The sequence below is a fragment of the Leptinotarsa decemlineata genome, unplaced genomic scaffold, assembly GCF_025532065.1.
Source record: "Leptinotarsa decemlineata unplaced genomic scaffold, Ldec_3_MD MMD2_tig00026328_RagTag_RagTag, whole genome shotgun sequence".
NCBI classification, from domain to species: Eukaryota; Metazoa; Arthropoda; class Insecta; order Coleoptera; family Chrysomelidae; genus Leptinotarsa; species Leptinotarsa decemlineata.
In genome coordinates this window covers 20,067,530-20,088,052 of record NW_027412688.1, presented here as the reverse complement: position 1 = coordinate 20,088,052, position 20,523 = coordinate 20,067,530, and the positions used below count along the sequence as shown (strand labels likewise).

The window sequence follows — 20,523 nt, the reverse complement described above, 5'->3', positions numbered from 1 at the left end:
TAAATAAAATTTAATAAAATATTTCTTAAAGTAATTTTTTGACACTGCTGAGATCTACTCGAGTACTCGCAGGATCCCTACGACAGGTTTGTTCTGGTTCTCAGTTAGTACTGTTTCGAATCCAAAATCGCTGAGTTAATTATGGACTGAAAAGGTTATCGCGACGAAATGTTCAGTATTCCAGTTGGGTGACTGTTTTCTGACTATTACGAACAGTCCGGGCAGAGAACCAGAACAAGCTTGACGTAAAACTGAACATGACCGAACGACTTAAATAAACTGACCCGGCGGTCGGGAATTCCCTTGTATTTGTATGTGGTGTTGTGACGTTTGTTTTGTTTGTAGTTGTTAGTGATTGTGTTTTGAGGTATTCTTTAATTAAATCATCGTTTGCTTGTTTCTTTTTGTGTTAGCGACTATTTCCGGTGAAAAAATAAATACCTGCTGAATGGGGAATGTTCCTCAATTTGGGTTATTACAGCAAATGCAATTTTGAACAAAATAAAGTTGAGTTTAATTCAGGAGTTTTTCAAATTCTCTTCGAAAATTATTTAAATTGATGTTTCAAATGTTGGGTTTTAATTTTTAAAGGGATTTGTTTCTAATTCACACATTGGCAACAGCGCCTATATCAATTTGAAATAATTTATACGTACCTAGATATTCTACTTTGAAAAAGGAAAATTATCTTTGTAAAACAATTAGGGCAAAATATAAATTATAGTTCAATACCACCTCCACAAGCCACATAAACAACAGTTGTTTTATTTATTTATATAGAGGAAGATGGGATAGGTGCACAAAATGTCATGTCACAGAATGTATCGGAACTCGGAACATAAGTAAACAGAATAGCACGCCTCTGAAATAAGTCATCTTTGTTTGTCCATACAGGTAACAGATTCATTGTCCTATATTGGCTGTAACCGATGTTGCCAAATGGTGAAATAGAAACGAATCCCTTTAAATGTTGAATGCATTGTTTCATTCCTCTTTTTTAAGTATTTAAATAATTTTTTAAAGAAAAAGGTTGAAATGATAAAAAATGAAATGAAATGAAAACTACTTGATTTTCGTCAGGAGGAATATTCCCCATTATAATATAATGTCGAAACGGTCATATCCTAGTGGATCTGAAAAAAGGAAAAAAGCTGTACATCAGAAGGAAGTAATTGAAAAGTTGGCAAAATTAACATCATATTTTACTACTACTACTGGAGAAACTTCTGTAAGTAGCAACCAACCAAAAAAATCTTTCACATTATGGGTCGTGTCGTTCATAAATTGCGTTAATTTCTGAATCCTCATGTTCTTCAACAATTATTTCCACCAACTTTGGAAAAGACATTGAATCAGAAAGCGACCGCCCCTATGACGAAAGAGCAACAGATTCGGTGATTTCACAAATAGCGACAACTGTGTCAGTCGAACAACAGTTTTCCAACCCCGGAAGAAATATCACACGATCTCGCCGATTATTTTCATGAAAATTTTACAGAAGAAAATCGCGAAATATTGATTCGTAAAGGATCTGACCATTTTCAAAATGAAGATTCTGCCTTTTCAGATACATCCAGAACCTACAAAGATGGTAATAAATCAGTAACTAGGTATTTCAATAAAGCATTATTTATTCACAAATTGAAGAACAATGAAAGCATCAAAAAAATAGTTGTACTCGCCATCCAAAAAGTCTCTATTTTGTTTTTCATGCTCTTTGTTTAATCCTTCTGATGTAAATCTATGCTCTTCAAGTGGATGTAATGATTGGAAGCACATTAATCACATAATTATAGCACATGAAAATAGCCCAGCACATAGGCAATCTATGACGACTTATCTAGCACGAAGTAAAGCAGTTCGTAGAGTAGATATTGACTTATTATCTCAACATCAAAAAGAAGTAGATTATTGGGGAAATGTATTTAAACGGATTGTAGCTGTTGTAAAATTTTTAGCATCAAGAGGGTTTCCGTTTTGTGGTGGCAATGAAATCCTAGGATCTCTTAATAATGGAAATTATTTGAAATGTGTGGAATTATTGAGAGAATTCGATCCATTCATAACAGATCACTTAAAAAAAATTGGGAATCCTGGAATAGGTAACATTTCTTATTCATCAGCGAATATTTGTAACGAGTTTATTGACGTAATGGGAAAACAGGTTTAAAAAAAAAATTAAAATGAGGTTAAATTAGCAAAATATTTTTCCATTAGCGTTGATAGTAGGCCCGATCTGTCTCATGTTGACCAGCTAACTTTCATAATTCGATACATGATAGTGTTCCTGTTTTCAGGTTTCTGAAATTTATAACTATTATAGAGCATAAATCTGGGTATTTAGCGGTAACCATTTTGAATTTTTTAGATAACCATGATATTCCCATAAAAGATTGCAGAAGACAAAGCTTCAAATATGTTGGGGAAGTATACTGGTCCACAAGCAAGAATCAGGGAGAAATGTGAATTTGTCACCATTCATTAAACTTAGTAGGTGTACATGTACATGCTGCTGGGTGTGTATCGGAGGCAACAAAGTTATTTAAAATGGTTCAGAAAGTGTACAACTTTTTTTTGGGCTCTACTCGTCGATGAAATATATTGACAGAACGTTTAGGTTCAAAAAAAGTTGTTAAAAGTCTTTCACAAACCAGATGGCCAGCCCGAGCATATGCAGTAAGCACCTTGCATGAAGGTCATGAACAAGTTATAGAAGCTTTGATATCCATGGCAAAAGATACAGAACAGGCACGAGAAACTAGAGACAAAGCCCTTAGTCTGTCCGGAAAAATAAAAAAACTCGAATATATTATACTATATATATTGGAAATAATAGGCAAAATAAGTAATCATCTTCAAAAAGAAACAATAACACTAGACGTTGCAACTAATATGTTTACTTCAGTTGATGATTTTATTATTAACCTCAGGGATAAATTTGATTACTTCGCATCGTCTGCCAAAGAAAGAAACCAGGAATCTGACTACAAAGATCTATCTCAAAGAACAAAACGCAGAAGTTCTCGTCAGAGTTTTTTTGATGGCTCTGTGCCGTCAGTTCAACTGAATGAAAGAGAAATTTAAAATAGAAACCTTTCTTCCCATAATTGATACCCTCAGCGTTCATTTAAAACAGCGATTAAGTTCATATAAGAATATCAGTAAACGTTTTGATTTATTTTTTCGCATGAAAACTCTGAATTCTGAAGAGTTGAGACAGAGTTGCAACGAATTTGCGGAATTTTATTATGAAGATGTTAATGAGAAAGAGTTAGAAATAGAATGTTTGCATTTAACAGAATACTTGAAAATTGTTGACAGTGAAAATGAGGATTGTATATTAAAAATATATCAACTTTTGAAAGAAAATAAAATTGAAGACATTTCCAAATGTAGAAGTCGCATTGAGAATCTTTTCAAGCATGATGGTAACTAACTGCAGTGGGAACGCTCCTTTATCCAAATTAAAAAGAATTAAAAATGAATTAAGAAGTACAATGCTTCGAGATAGATTAACCAGTTTGTCGCTGATGTCGATAGAATCTGATGTGCTAAAAAACATAGATTTTGAAGAAGTGATTAACGATTTTGCCCATCTGAAATCTAGAAGGGTTTCTCTTCAAATAACATAGATTTTTAAGCACTAACCTGTAAATGCTAAAAAAGTTACTTTTGTGGACTATATTACATTTATCTATTCGTTTCCTGTGATTGTTAATACAAATAAATATTTAACCTTGTTTATCCACTTCGTCTATTCTGAAAAATAGTGTTCTGTCAAAGTCACAGGGGCCCCATTATCCTATAATGCCCAGGGCCTCCAATAGGTTGAAGACGGCCCTGTGCTGGATGTGCGCATCAGTACTTTAAATTTATAACAGTAATCAAAAAACATGCAGTAATATCTGTTTTACAGTGCGGATAAGTTACTGCCCTCTCATCAATATATAAAATTCAGACAAAATTTAGTACAAGGCAATATTTTTGGTTTTTGTTTATTAGAAAGACAACAGTATGGCATCACTATCGCCGAATATTGCATTAAGTCACCCTTCTTTCAACTCAACGGGACAATTTATTGAAGTCAGACAAAATGTAGTAAAAAGGCATTATTTTCAGTACTTATCTATATGAAAGACAATAAATAGTCTTCACCAAGTATTGCATTATGCTAAAAGTTATTGGCTTGGGCCACGTATGCTGCACAAAATTCATTACTTTCAACATATAGCAATAATCATAAAACATGTAGCAACACCTGTTTTATAAGTCCTCTCAAGTTTTAAAAAGGTATTATTTTTATTACTTCTTCATAAAAAAAACAATAGTATTGCATTATTCGTCATGTAGAAAGTGCTACCAAGTTGTATTTAATGGAAAGTGGGGTGAAACCTCGTTAAATAGGTATTCACAGAAACAACTTCAATAACGAAGATCAACAAAACATGGTATCCAATGCCGATCAAACGTAACAATGCTCCAGCCAATCAAGGGTCCTCTTCACCACTCTCTATGAATACCAATGACACACTAAATAAGGTCTAATATAAGTTGAAAGGGTAAGGAAGCCAGAATCCAACCTAATATGAAGATGATTGACGATAGGGTCTCATCAATGTGTCTACAAATGAGGAGGTAGCAACGCATTGTTGCCAACCACCGCTGAAGATGCTCATCATACTCATGGACGAAACGTTCGGAGTTAATCTTTCCAATGGACCACGGTAAGCAAGCCCGAAAAACCTAAGTTCGAATTTCACTTCTGGCCATGAAAATTTGAAACTTCAAACTGGGATGGATTTTGAATACATTTTTTCTTGAGAATATATTAATAGTTTGTAGATTCAAAAAACGGATATTAGATTGATAATTGCTCAGAAACAGATACGATTCCCAAAAGTAAAGCAGAGTTGGATAGAGGATTGAAATAACTGCCAAACAAAGTATCACAAAACCCCCTTTTTCATTAAAAAAAAAATTGTTAGCGCCCTCTCTTCGATAAGTGATGTAAAACTACTAAAAAAGTACTAAAAAAAATTATATCCTTGTCATTTGGTCCCGTGAAAAGTTAAGATATGATAAGTACTTTTTACATCCGCACTGAACACCTGTAGGCGAATAAAAATAGAATAAATTAAAAATATATATTATTTCAAATATACAATTTTAACAATAATTATAGACCAATAATAGTATAAAGAAAAAATTACTTTATAGAGATAATACAAAAAAGATCCGAAACCTTATATACTCATATTTAAGATCTCGGTAATGTTTCAATTATTTATGAATATAATACACCTTTTAACAAATAATATGGTTCAGTTTCATAAAATTATATCACACTAATTCAAAAATAAATGTGGAAACCACAGTACACATATTGTCAAACCCAAAGAGCATATGCACTTGTGATTTACTCACTCATAATCTACATAACTGTGTTCAATTAATTTCCACTCAATTAGTCTTCTTATATAATAACACTAATAGTATTTATATTTACAAATTTTGAACTACATGGTATGTATGAACCTAGTGATCCTTTTTCTCCTTCTTTTTTCTTTTTTTCTTTTTGTCCGACTGAAGATCCTCGTTCTTTCTGCATAAGCAAGGTTTGCAATACCAATTTTCGTTCTCATCTGGTGGTACTTGAATGCCGACACATACCCAGTGGTACCAAGCATCGCACCCGTCACAACCAATCATTGGTCGGCCATCATCCTGATGTCCACAAGCTGGACATATCCATACTTCATTTCCGTGCTCATCCATTTTTTTGAAAGGTTGTTCAATCTGTGTTGGGAATGTAAAAGATTTAAAAAAAATTCAAACATATAAAATTTTATATGACAAAATCATTTTATGAAAAGTTTTTCAGTTTTCTTCTCTGTAAATATACGAAGAATAGAAAATTCCATAAATAAAGAAAATGTAATAAAAGAGTACCGATATAAAATTTCTCTCTGTAAATTGAGCATCTTAAAAAAATTAGGGGTCAATTTAATTTTGGAGGAAGATTTTTAAATTTTCGCAACCTAGTAAACCAATTTGGAGAGGTTCTTTGTTATCCTTCACAATGGACTAGTTTCATTCCAATGTTAATTGGGAAAATTATGATATCAATACATTAAAGTGTTACATATGAAAAAATTGAAAACCATTCGAATAATCAAAAATTTGTAATAAAATCTATTCAAAGTTTTTGTCTGTATTCGTTATAGAATTGAAACAGATATTATTCACAGGAATGCACTCAAATCGAATGAATAGAGAGAGAGAGAGAGAGAGAGAGAGAGAGAGAAATATTCTTTTATTGTATGATGAACCAAAATTCTTATTGGCAAAGTGTATCTTATGTTAATATAGACACATAACAAAGTGCATATCAGTCAGAAGATAAACTTAAATAATTTAAAACGAAACATAAAACAAAACATGAAGTAAAGAATATTGCTCTTCAAGAGGAAGATGATCACTTGGTGATCGAAACACGTGTCGAGATGTTAAAAATAACGGTTTGGTGTTGGGAAAAAACTCCAGTAATATTTAATACTACACCAAAGGTTCCAAACAGTGCATCACAAGTAATACATGAAGTAGTCATAAAATAATGAATGACATATCGAAAGCTACATCAGACCAGGGTAATTACACTAATACAAGATGACTTTAGTATTGGAATTGAATCCGCTTCAAAATATTTCATTAAAAAAGTCAGCATAGCAGTAGTATGACTATAACTGATTTACCTTATATACCCAAGTGTATCAAAAATGGTGAATAAACATTATTATTATTATGGTTACTCACTGAGTAAAATTTTCCATGCTTATTCAAAGATTGTTGAGCTTTTAAATTTCCTTATCTCCAGTGGTTGATTGTAATATATTTTACAATCGTTGTCTGCAGGAGTCTTTGACAAGATTTGAGGTTGGAATAGGTAATCTAATATTTTCTACATGTCGAGTAATATAATTCGATTGGATGGTTTCAAAGCCTGATAAGAAAACACATTCTTTTCTTATCAGGCATGCATTTTCCAATATGATGAATAATGCTACTACTGTCAGAATTTTATACTTAATAAATAATGATCGACAAGAATCTCAATTTTTTTCCAGGGAAATATTACTGTAATTAGGGAAATTTTGTGTTATTCCGTTTGAACCAAGGTACCATTATACTATATTAAAATTAACAGAACATTTAGGAATCACATCTAGGTATCATATGAGCTATGTTAATGAAAAAACAAGTTCAACATACTCAAATCATATTTTAGAAGAAAATTTACAGAGATGTATAAATTTTACACATAGAAAATAAAAGTTTAAAGCCATATTATTTGGAAGCAATGGAAATTAAATAACTGAAAAATCCAAACATTTTACTGAATGACCAATTGGATTTAAATAGATCACCAGTACTGAACTTGTTTTCTAAGAAACCCACATTGTATTATTGATGTAAAATTAAAATAATAAGCTCTTGGTAAACATAATTTGAGGATGTACCTTAGGTATATAATTGTTGTCATAAGTAATTATGATCAAAGAAGTAGCTGAGTAGGTATCTCACACTTGGACTTGCTAATTCCTTATTAAGCTATAGCCTGATATTCTGGGGTAACTCTGCTCACGTACATAAAGTATTCATTATACAGAAAAAAATTATAAGATGTATGGTCAAAGCTCATTATCAGGCGAACTGCAGATCAATATTTAAAAGAATGTCCATTTTGACCTTGCCTTGTATGTATATATATTTAATAACCACCAACATCAAAAAAGAGAAACATAGTCATGTGAAAGGAAATACGCTACATGAGTATACCACTCGCAAAGCAAGTGAAATACATCCACCGTTTTCCCGTCTAGGCCTAGCACAAAACTCTTTCACATATCTGGGTATCAAGTGTGTAAAATTAATTGGTGAAATAAAAAATTTTGGAGTTTTCAAAGCAACATTCCACGACTTTTTAATTAATCATTCGTTTTATTCTGTAGATGAGTTTTTAAATTTTCCTATCGATAATTCTGATATGTAAATTCATTTACGTTATGTGTTTGTTCATGTTATATGTAATTGACTAGTCTGATAAGTTTTAATACTGTACTGCACTGTGTAAAGCTTCATGGATGAATAAAAATTATCTATCTATCTATCTATCTTGATTACGTAGGATATATAAAAATTACGAGTATATATTAGAATTAACTTTCGGTATGTGATTCACTATGAAAAAGCTACTGTGATAGCGAAACATGTCATGATATACGGTGTATATTTGTGAAAATAAAGTTTGGTGTAGTAAAAGTAAAGTAAAGGTGTAGTTTATGAAAGTAAGATTATGTTTCACAGGATGTTTGAAAAACTGATCAAGAAACGAACCAAAAATTAATAAATCAACTATGTTTAGTGACATGACTTAAAAAAATCTTTATGGCTTTTATTATGTGCCAAAGATAATTGAGAATATTGAACAGTAGAAAGAAATACAAACCTTCTTAGGCTTGGGAGGAGGTTTAGGCTTCGAAGGGGTTGAACGAGGCCGACTAATGGGTTTAGGAGGTACCACAGCCGCAATTTCTTCGGGAACAGGTTTTTCTATAGGAGGAGGTAAAGGTGATGAAGTCGATTTGGGCTTAGGAGGACCAGTAACCAGGGCTGAAATTCTAGCCAAGCCACCAGGAGATGGATCTCTTCTTTTGTCCTCTACTACATGCTCTTCATCCTTTTTGACGATTGGTTTGATGTTGAGTTTGCGGGTAGCCTCTGGAGTTTCCGGACGAGGCGAAGGCGAGTTGACCTTGAGCAGCATTTTGGGAATAACAGGATTAGTGGGATTATCTGCTGGAACTGAGGTAGGTTCTTTAATATCTTTTTCCTTCTTCTTAATCTTCTTTTCTCGTTTTACCTAGGAAATTAAATTAAAAAAAAATAGATAGTTGAAATTTTTCAATCTTATGTAATTCACTCAATTTCAAAGTATTTCTGAAATGACAGAGCAGTTTTTTGTTGGTCACTCAAAATACCTCTATTTTGCAAGTTCACTATATTCATCAAAGCTCTCTAGGCAATTTTGAGTTAAGATGGTCTTAGTTTCTCTATGTAAGACTCTAAAATGTGGAGGCAGTGAAATAGACATTGTGGGTGAGATCACTCCTATAGTCCTGAAGTACAAAATATTGTTGATGGATTCATCAATTTCCCTGTTATTATTGGACTTGTATTCTCGTAGAAAGCCAGAAGAATCAATACTAGCGAAATTTTAAAATTCCTATATATGAATCATGATCAGATGTGTCACTAAGTGAAATACTGTAGTTTCTCTAAATACTCAAATGTTTTTAAAAACCATTCTATCTGAAGCCACATGTTGACATGTCATGAGAGCCAAATATTTGTTCATATCGGTTTTGAGAATAACATTTTGTATAGAAATGAAATTCAAGTGATAATTGTTATTTACTAACAGAGTTATAATATTCTTACTCACCTTAGAATCCTTCTTCAATTCCTTAATTTTTTTCTTCTCAGACTTTTCTTTGACCTTATCTTTCTTGTTTTTCTTCTTAATCTTATCCTTCTTTTCTTTCTTGTGCTCCTTAACCTTCTTAGGACTTGGACTCAAGCACAAATCTTGTGCCAACGTGCTTTTAGGAATCGGAGCTGTACTCGAACTGGTCTCAGGAACTTGAATGGGTTGCAGTGGAGGAGGTGGCTGAACTCGCTGGGGAAGTATTTCCACAGGTTTGATTTCCACAGGAGGAGGTGGGGTCTGCGGTGGAGGTTCTTTCACCTTTGGAGATACAAGAGGCATGGGATCAATCTGGGGTGGTAAATTAGGAACAACTGAGGGAAAATAAGGATTTTTTCCAAAATTGGGTATGTTGCCTAGATGTGCAAAGGGAAACATCGGTGTAGTTAGTGGAGGAGGTATCAAACCTGGCCCACCAAAATTTGCCAAAAACGGAAAAGGTAGATGGGGGTTATGCATCGAAGGCAAGTTCATATGAGCAGGAAGTTGCTGCCTGAGATGACTCAAATGATGAACGTCAGGAGTTTTTGGACGTTCCATAATCATATCAACCAATTCCGATTCCGTGAAAAATGGTATGTGAGGATTTTTTCTAGGAAGTTTCTTCACTCGACCCGTCTTGTTGCGATTATCCTTTCTCTTACGTTTTTCCTTTGACGCTGTAACCGGTGTGTTATGTGTTAAAATTTCCGGTGTTCTAGGAGTGGGAGGAGTGCCAGGAGGAGAACCATTGTCAAAGTAGTGGTTTTCTGGAGTCCTAGTCCTTGGTATAGGTTCAATAGTTATATCATTTGAAAGACTTATTTTATTTACAATATCGGAGGGTTCGTCAATTATTAAATTGGGAGTACTAGCTCTTGAATCTTTTTTTGTTTTACCTTCTTTTACATTCGATATCTTTCTCAATATATTGATTTTTTTCCTGTCTGGCTCATTGAAAAGCTTCTCCACTTGCTGCACTTGTTGAATAGTCATCTGAGGAGCTTGGGAATGAGCTTTAACAGGGATTGGAGTAATAGTTGTATTGAGTTTTTCGGTTTTAGCTTTTGCTGCCGCAAGAGCTTTATCTAAGTTGTCTCTCATCATTTTTTGTGGAGAAATTGAACTCATTTTCAGATCATTCAGTCGAGATGGTAATGGCAGCGGCTGATTGGGGGAGGTAACAGAAAGAGGCGTATTAGAAGCGGCGGCGGCAGCAGCAGCAGCCGCTGCCGCATTTTTCTGCTTCATTTTCACCACATCCTTCATCGTAGGATTCTTCTTAGATACTCTTTCTTCAGGTATAGACTTAAACAGCTCTTTGTTGAATTTTTCTTTCCGTTTCTCGGCTTTCTTTTTAGGATTTGGATCACCACCATTCTGTACGGTGGGAACGAGTGACGGGACGGGAGGTTCTATGACAGGAGGAGGAATAGGAGCTTTGGCTTCAGGAAGTTTACCTTCCCTTGCAGGTGAGAGAAATCCTGAAGTAGTCATCATAACACTGCTAATTTCACGGGTGGGTCTGCTGCCTTCATCTTCTCTTTTTGGTTTGCGAAATTCGGGAGACAATATATCAGAGGGTTTTTTGAATGGCGTTGAAGTTTCGTCTGGGCACTCTTCTTTAACAGGTCTGATTTCCTCTTCTTTTGAATCTGGTCCTACCAAGTGAACTTCTAATGAGTTTATTTGTACGATAGCAAATTGAAAGTGAAAAGTAAATGTAGGTCTGATTCAAAATACTAAATGCAATTTCAAACAACAGAATTTGTTTGAAAATGGAATAGAAAACAAAACCAATTTGAATTTGAACAAATATATAGTTTGAATTATTGAAAAGTGTATATAAATAATGTTTGAACCAGAAAATAATTAGAATTAAAAAAATTGCACTGAAGTTAGTATCCGATGGATCAGTGGTATAGAAGAGACAGTTTCATCTAAAATATTCAATACTATAGTATGCTTTTTGGACAAGAAATTGTTTCATTATCCCTAGGGACCTCTTTGAGAGGCTGCGTCTTGACAGATGGAGGGATCACAGTGAAGAATATTGGACCATTAAAATGTTTATTTATGATTTTTATTCAACTGACTATATCTCACAAGATTATCTTTATAGCGAGTATTATGTAATTAATTAATGGAAATCGTATCATAGGTGCTTGGATTCATCTTTACTCCTTTGAGATATTTATAATAATACCTCAACACTAACATTCTTTTTCGAGTTTTTTGAGAGATATGTTACTCTACATAGTTTTCGTGATAGGTAATCTACATGAGATTTCCAAGTTAAGATAGAATAAAGAACTAGTCCAAGAAATTTTATATCCAAATTAATTGCAATTTCAAAACCTCTCAAAAAAAAACTACATAATCGGTTTTCGAGTCATTCATCATAATCTGTTACAGATGAACCAGTCAGTGACCTTTCACTGTGTCTGTTATTTTCTTGTAATTCGACAGAAGATGTTTGAAGTTTGCTGTCTATCATTCAGGAAGGAAGTTTGAAGCTTATAGTTTCATCTGTAGATGTTCATGTATCAAAATAAGCTTACCTACCAAACTTGTAGCCTTTTCTTATTGAATGAGGGAAAGAAAAATGAAAAACAGTTGTAAATGAAAGAAGAGAAAGATTGTTATTGGAAACAATGATTCAATTAAACTACATGGCAAAAAAGTTCCTGGCTTTGGAAATTCACAAAGCTGCATGTATTCGAAATGCATCAGAATTTGACTTGGGCAGATTTAACAGATGATATTTGTCAAGAATAGTTGACCTCAAAACATCCAGGGCTGTACTGGTCATTGAAAGTTAGTGTATATTCTATTGGTTATGAGAGTGCTAAATGGTTGAGTAGAGAAACTTGAGCGATTGACACTTCAATCATTATCAATCATTAAAGTGGTTACACTCTGACGAGTAGTTATTATGCATATTGTTAGACACGTTTAAGTATTTGTGATGCTCTATCTGTCAAAATAGTGGAGAATTCTATTTTAACAAGTATAGCTATTCGCCACGTTTTTAATCATTTGAAAAATATTCTTGTTGGTTTCAATATACACACTGTAAATGAAGTATCAACTCGTGTAACTGCTGAAACCATATCAAAATGTTATAAAAGTTTTGGATATCAATATATAGGTTTTAAAATTATTCACTAACATGCAGGCTATCAAAGTTAAAGTTTTTCAAATGGAATGTCATATATTGCTTTCCATATTCGAAATATATCGTGAAAGTGCTTTTAAAATACATGTTTTTATTGTACGTAAAAAAAGTCTAATGCATTTATATATACGATATTTCAAGATAATTTCACTCCTCCAACTTAAAATTATAAAAAAAATTGATGTGACACACATTGTGTCTGATAAAAATCTTCGGTCATCACTTAATTTTATATAGTTTAGGAATAACTTAGATGATAAGTGTTGTAAGTAAACTCAAAGAAGATGTATTTTAATGAATGACGGGTTTCTAATTTTGCTCAGGCTCTTCGAAATGAAGTAAGGGAAAACCTTTACAGCTATCATGATTCAGTTTGCCTAAATTTTTGAAAACGTCATTATTTTGAAATTTTTTTCTATTACACAAAAGATACTTCTAAAAATATGAGGAACTAATAGCTCATAGAAGACAAAATCTTCCAGTATTAATTCATTTTGGGATCAAAACATACAGAGTGTAGCAACTACAGGGTTGACATAACTTTTTTTAGACAAGGTGGCTCAATTTCTAAAACAAATTCAAATGTGATGATTGTTGAGTACTGAACTATTATAAAAACACGTAATTGAAATATAAATGAAAAAAAATTAATGTTGCTTTAATATACTAGTAAACGCAAAAATCTTAGCTAGTTATTGCAATACATTACTAAAGATCTTAAAAATCAATAAAAAATATTTCAATATAAATTCCACCATCATTAGAAAGTTACCACCATCATTGGAAAATAACAAATAAGAAAAACATCCGTGTTTTAGTAAAACACAGGTTAGATATACTGTAGTAAACACAACTGTATACACTATGAGTATCCGAGATAAGTGTGGTGAGAGAGATACCGTATCGCCGAACCAGTGGGAAGAGAATCGCACAGTCGCTTGCACATGGCGACCCGTCGCCACGCCTGCAATCCGTTTTAGGTGCAGCTATCACACGTTAAAAGGTAAGACCTCGTTAGTCCTCAGCTCGCACAAGCTTCTCAACTTCTGAGAGTTGTCGTTCGTATGGGGACGAAAGCTGATTAACTCCCACTGAGGAGTTGTGTGATTTCTCTTGCGATTTAAATCATTTCATCGATAAGCGATTCTCTTTGATATCCGTTTAGATCCAGAATTTTCAGTTCCCTTCCATACTGGATACGGGAAGCAATATTTGTTGTATATCGGGTTCAGTATGGAACCAAGTTCATCACTTATACCCGGATTTGCCTATTTTCCAGTTTCCGCAATACGAGTATCGGGGGAATTTCTTAAACAACGGGTTGTTAGTTACCAATTATCTCTTGAATTCTTTTTGTCGGATCATCAATTTCAGCATGAGTTCCTGGTTATCTCAGACTTAATGTGTCCTGTCACAATAGGCTCAGATTGGTTGAGGTTTGTTCATGCAAAATTGGACCTCCATAAAAGAAAACTATATCTAGGGCTCATCGGTCTACCCAAGTGTACCCGAAATAACATTGTATCATGATTTATAAGTTTTTTCAAAAACTACACCTCACGACTTGATCTCCACAAACTTTATTCGAAAAATGTATCACAACATGTTTCGCTAGTTTTTGAAATTACTATGGATCTTCATCAAGTAACGGCCGAATCAATCAGAAAAAAAAGATTTTAAGTCTCCGTCTCCGTCTTTTGTATATGAACCAATCAATCACCTCTCAATAAAGAGAGTCGATAGTGTTTGCGACTTGAAATCAGAGGAATAAGTTCTTTCATTACCGCGAACGCACTGAGAAACGTTTTCATATACGCTAGATAATATCATGATTTTCAGCAAACAGATTGGATTCTGTTCCAGGTCAAGCCTTACCCTATATTTGTGTCTCATCGGACGGCAATACAACGGGAACTGTATCGAATAGAAAGACGGGGAGGTACAGAAGGAGCATCTACCTACACCTTTTCGAGAATTTGGACAGAGTATTGTCTAGATTGGGCCAGTCTGGATTTACTGTTCGTTTGAAAAAATGTAGATTTTTTCAACGAAAGACGAAATTTGTTGTTTATGTCCTCTTTTTCAGTGGAATTCGAAGTGATGCAGAACGAGTTCAGGCCAATTAAAAATGTTCTACTCCCCCAAAGTGTTAAGCAACGTTTTTATAGGGATTTGTGGTTATGACAGGAGTTAGTCTTAAGTTTATTTATTTATTTATTCAACGGGTAGCCCCCAATTTTTATACAATATATTTACCTCAGAAAGTTAACAACTCTAATATCTATATAGCTAATGAATCAACATATATAGAGAAAATGAAAATGAAGTGAGATCAAAAATAGTATAAATATATAAATCTATACCACGTAGAGTATATCTAAGAGTGCTCTGAGGGATGTGAAAAAAATCAATTTTGATCTCATTAGCATTTGATGGAATTCTCGAAAAAGAAGAATGTTTTCCACAATGAAACCTATGAAAATGGAGACTGAAAGTTTGGTTGTTACGTGTTCTACTCAGAGAAACATGCTGATTGACTTGACGGAGAAGAGTTGGGCAATTAATTACCTTGTTCAACAATTTTAGTTTGGGTCACAATATCCTTTTTTGGAACTTCTGTCCAAGGGCACCGACAATTGTTAGCAACTTTTTGAAAAAAATTTGCAAAAGTTATAAACAATTTACTAAAAAAAGGGGGTTTGCTTTTTTGCAAATACCTCGGAAAATATTAAAGATATCCAAAATTTTAAACAAGATCCTTAAAGAGGAAGAAATTTTCTAAAGAAAAATCCCTCCACCCGAAACTCTATCACCAATATTTATAATTTTAATTTAGAGGCGAAAATAGCGCTAAAAGCGGGCAATGCGCGTCCCGCACGCGCTGACCGATACGGACCTTTGAGCAATACAAGTTATTCCCATTTTTATTTTCCACTTTGTTATTAATAATCGAAAACGTTAAAAAGTGAAAAGTTCAATCAAAGTTTTATCAATATTCAATTTATTCGTATTCTTATTATTTAAAGTTACATAAAAATGATGTTTCATAATTTTTAGCTCTACTTGTTCAAAAAATTGTTGTAAACAATTGTATTGTATATAATATATTTGAAATTTTTTGGGGGGATTTTCATCAGTGATGAATACTATGATTTTTTAAAACAAAATCGCTGACCGTATCGGTCAGCCAGTGCGGACGCGCATCGTTCGCTTTTAGCGCTACTTTTGCCTCTAAATTAAAATTATAAATATTGGTGATATAAGTTTCGGAAGGTGGGACTTTTTTTTAGGAAATTTTCCCCTCCTTATGGATTTTTTTTTTCAAATTTCGGATATCTCTAATATTTTCCTGGATATTTGCTTGTTTATAACTTTTGCAATTTTTTTCGAGCCCTCTTGAAATTTTTCAAAAAGCTGCTAGAGGTCATTCCGAATCGTATGAGGCCTGGATCATAATTTTCGGTGCCCTTGGACTGAAGTTCAAAAAAAAGGATCTTGTGACCCAGACTATTTGGACAAATATTAGATCTGCAGGTGCCCGCCTTGTACCGAGATTGAGCAAGCCAATAGTGGAACGAATTTCAGAGAGCTAATGAATTCTAGACGGCATATTCATTTTGAAGGCAACATATCTACGAAATTTGTTCTGAACTTTCTCAATATCAGAACTGTAGTTGAAGAAAGTTGGAGACCAGATACAAGTGCAATACTCAATCACTGATCTTACCAATGCAAAGTATACTATTTTAATTTAAAAAAAAAGTTGGTAAAATATTTAGTTGATCTGCATATGAATCCTAACATTTTCATCGCTTTGTTAAATATGTGTTCATACTGTAAATGAAAATCCATCTTGACATCCAGTAATTGTTTTTCTATTTTGTATTTTTTCATGATGAAAATATGTTCAGAATTGTGCCAGAAATAAATATCCAAAATATGTATAAGTGATCGCTTTTACCTGAATTGCACAATTTTGAACAGTTCTATTCAAGTTTGACATAAAATTCTTTTCAATGTTTACTATGCTTGGTAAAAATGAAGAATTTTGGGCTTTTAAAAGTTTGGCTTAAGGAATTATGGTGCATAACATCAACATTTAAGCTGAGCATAATTTTTCTACCAAACTTAGTGAAGCTTTGCGTTGTACAATATAGGTTGAATATGGGTTTCTGCAGTGAAAAGCATACCAGATGGACCTGTGAACTATCCAAGCTGTCACATTTCTTGATTAGTTCATGAAAAGACGGGCACCACGCCCAAGGAACTACAGCGTGGTTGGGTAGCAGATCCCGTCCTCCCATCGGAGTTTGTATCCCCTAATGACGGGGCTCAATATGACGCCCATGTCAAGCTATTTTTGGCTCATAAAAGTTATTTTTTAAAGGATAACCGTCAGGAAACAATTATTCTTGCACAAACAAAAAAAAAGTATGCTTTTGTTAGAAGGCCCATTCCGGATTAAACTATTGGCATATGTGTACGCCTTAGAGTATGTTGATTTGGGTAAGGATCGTGATAATTTTCAAGCTACTCATCTGAGGTCATTTGTAAGATCTCCTTCCTCATCTTAGCTAGTTGATTGATGAACTTTGGAGGCAGTTGTGGCGAAACGCTCTGTACACATGTAAACCATATACAGGGCTATTCAAATTCGTTTCTGTACATGGGGATCTCGTAAACGATAAGAGATAGAGTGTCGTTTAAATTGTGGCAAAGTTGCGTATTTTAGAGACCTATTCAATGATGTAAAAAAAATCGAATATAGCTCTTTTGATTCCGGAGATATACAAAAAAAAACAAAAAAATCCCAAATTATTTTTTTGCCTGTATCTTCTTTATTCGCAGACATATTGAAGATCTGTCAACATTTTGCTAGTGGCACTTGATGTGGACTATCAGAATATGTCCATGAATTTTTTATATAGGATGTCATCTGACTTGGGCCGCCTCTCATTTTTAAATACGTACTTGTATTTTTTGTTGTTGACGTTCACTTCATACTGAGAAATTAAATTAAATTTTTTATATTTCGGGATGTTTCGATAATATTTGATTATAATTGGGTGAATTATTTCGTTTTAAATTACGACCCTGGAAATTGGTTGACTGAGTTAAATAAAAACATAATAGCAATTTTCACGTCTCCCCTATGGACCGTAGAATTTTTACTAATTTTTTTTTTCATTTTTAGGTACCTTTTCATATTGTTTCATATTTCCATTGCTCTGAATGACTGAACGAATTTGAATAGCCCTGTATATCAAGAGCTCGCCGTTTTTGTCGATTCAATCGAAAAAACGGCGGCCAATAAGGATTGGACCGTCCGAAAGGCTAGAAGCAGAAGAATAATATGTATTTATTAATATACTTTAGGTTAGGCTGTACTTGGGTTACATGTGTTGGATTTTCTCTAGGTTCACTGTTTCTAGGAATGTGTATTGTTTTGTGTAATATGTTGAATGTTAGGTCTTGTGTTTTGATTTGTATTTGTTCCTCGATAAGTGAATTATGACTGTTAAATTTATAAATGTTTAAGTTTTCCCAGATGTCCATACGGGTTCCTTTATTGACTTATTTTTATGAGTTTTATGTTCTCTGGTGGGGGAAAGTTATGTTTGTTTTGTATGGCGTTTGTTGCGAGGTTTGATTTATATAGATTTAATAGAGTTACTTATTTTCAAATTGATTACTTCCTTCCTTCCTTTGGAAGATTCCCTCATCCTATTTTTTGTAACAAGATGGAGTAGTAAAAAGCCAAAAACTTTCTTTCCCAAAAATTAATCACTCCTAAAAATAGAACCCCTTCAATTGATTTATATATTATTGGGTTTATGTATGTCTTTTTGTGCTCGTCGTACCTTTGGATCAGTTTATTGTTGGTTTGGCCGATATAGAAATTGTTGCAGTATGAGCATTGTACACTGTACACCCCGTTTAGGTTTTTGTCTTCTTCTTTTTCATAGCTGTTTATTTTTTGTGTTATTTTCGTGTTTGGCTTGAATGAGATTTTGATGTTCAAGGGTTTGAAGATCTTTGTTAGTTTTTTTGGTTTGATGACCTAAGTATGTGAATGTTGTCCATCGTTGTGTTGTTTTACTTGTCAGAGTAGTTTGATCCTTGTTCTGTATTCGCTGTTTGAATCAAACAACTGCCTTTGAGTAGAGCCTTGATGATGACAGCACTACCAGTGCTGTCATCATCATCATCATATATATATATATATATATATATATATATATATATATATATATATATAGACTCCACTCTCAGAGCGCTTCAAAAATGTTTGTACAGTGCTTCTGCACTGAAAAAATAGACATTGTTAAAAAATTATATTTGTTCGAGAGATTGTACTACCTACCAATAACTTTTTATGTTATGTCCGGCAGAATAATATAAAACCATTCGACAAACAGTCAATAATTATGGCACTAACAGACATTGAAGCTCATTCTTAATGTTGCCAGTTACAACATACATAATTGTATCGACTGGGCATGGTCTGAACTCAAGAAATATTGAAGAACGAATATTTGAAAAGAATGCCCACAAGAAGTTTCTACATGAAATAACTGGTTGGTTGATTTAGGTAAGGTGAATCCTCAAACAATATCATTCAGCTAGCGGTGAATTGCCGCAGTGGTAGCGCGCCCGACTCATAATCGGAAAGTCATGAGTTCGATCCCAAGTTCGACCAGATATTTTTCTTGAGAGACTTGATCTAGTTGAAGCTGGGATGATTCTACAATATTGCATGGCTGACGGACTGCAAATAGCTATGATGTTCTCTAGGTGGCTCGGGGAGTTATTAACATCATCTACCCAGGACCCGAGGCTAATGACCAATGCAGTCGATGCCGAAGACACCCAAAAAATAATTCAGATACAACACTGAACATCAGTCATATTATCAGTGGGAGTTAATTTTGCAAATAGGCTGAGATAAATATTCATGAAAATAGACGTGTGCTTCTTTGGTAGATTATAATAGTCAAGCTCGATTGGAGAATTACCTTAAATTCCAGTAAATAAATACCTAACCAAACTCGATTTACGAGCAATTTTTGTTGCACAAGAATAAAACATTCAACTCTGAGCCCATATTCCTTTGTGGACAACATGATGAGACTGAACAAATAATTCACTCCATATGCAACCTATTTCTTGAAATATGAATCCCCAGATCAGTCTTGTTTAGGTGCTTCAGTAGGAATCACGACTTAAGTCTTATACAGTGTTTGCCACATCGATTTTGCATTACAAGTTTGAGATGAAGGAGTGAACTTATCAATAAAAGTTTCATATGAAGGTTTCAGATAATGCATTTAGCTTTTCCAGAATATTCTCTAACAACTTAGGTTTTTCTAAATGAGATTATTTGGGTATCTACTGAGCGGTTCAAGAGTTATGCCAAGATTAACGCCGGGAAGGAATTATATTCATCCGTTCCCATTTTCAATGAAATCTCATTTGTTTCATTATGAGTATGTTTTCAACATACATTTTTTCATTATTATGACCAAAAACTTTTTTGAGACTGGTTCAATCAGAATTCAATAAAACAAAATGTTCTTGATTTTATTGAAATGGAACACCTCATACTTGATTTTATATTCAATTTCCCAGCAAAAACCTCTTTCAGAAAATATGGAGCTGCGTGAGTATATATTTAGAGGTTCAAGTGATCTCTACAATAAAGACAGAAAATTTTATAAAATTTAATTTTTTTGTATAGAATCAACCAACTAAGTCATATAGCCACTGATTCGTAGTCAGTCCGCAACACATTAACTAGTAGGTATGTCTTTTGGTTTAATAT

The 20,523-nt window shown here is 33.6% G+C and overlaps 1 protein-coding gene and 1 long non-coding RNA gene across 2 annotated transcripts in view; one reads left to right on the top strand and one right to left on the bottom strand.

Annotated features, from left to right (window-relative positions):
- The first annotated feature begins 932 nt into the window (after window positions 1-932).
- LOC111518173 (uncharacterized) overlaps window positions 933-20,523 on the top strand; it is a 27,874-nt gene continuing 8,283 nt past the window's right edge. The window contains exons 1-2 of the long non-coding RNA XR_012467286.1: window positions 933-1,228; window positions 2,369-12,340. This is a non-coding gene — a long non-coding RNA (uncharacterized lncRNA). The remainder of the gene's footprint in view (window positions 1,229-2,368; window positions 12,341-20,523) is intronic.
- Taf3 (TBP-associated factor 3) overlaps window positions 5,131-20,523 on the bottom strand; it is an 18,414-nt gene continuing 3,021 nt past the window's right edge. Inside the window, exons 2-4 of the mRNA XM_074182425.1 lie at window positions 9,503-11,184; window positions 8,507-8,920; window positions 5,131-5,796 (exon numbers count right to left, since the gene is read on the bottom strand). Coding sequence (XP_074038526.1) covers window positions 5,536-5,796; window positions 8,507-8,920; window positions 9,503-11,184 — 2,357 coding nt within the window. The 3' untranslated portion in view covers window positions 5,131-5,535. The remainder of the gene's footprint in view (window positions 5,797-8,506; window positions 8,921-9,502; window positions 11,185-20,523) is intronic.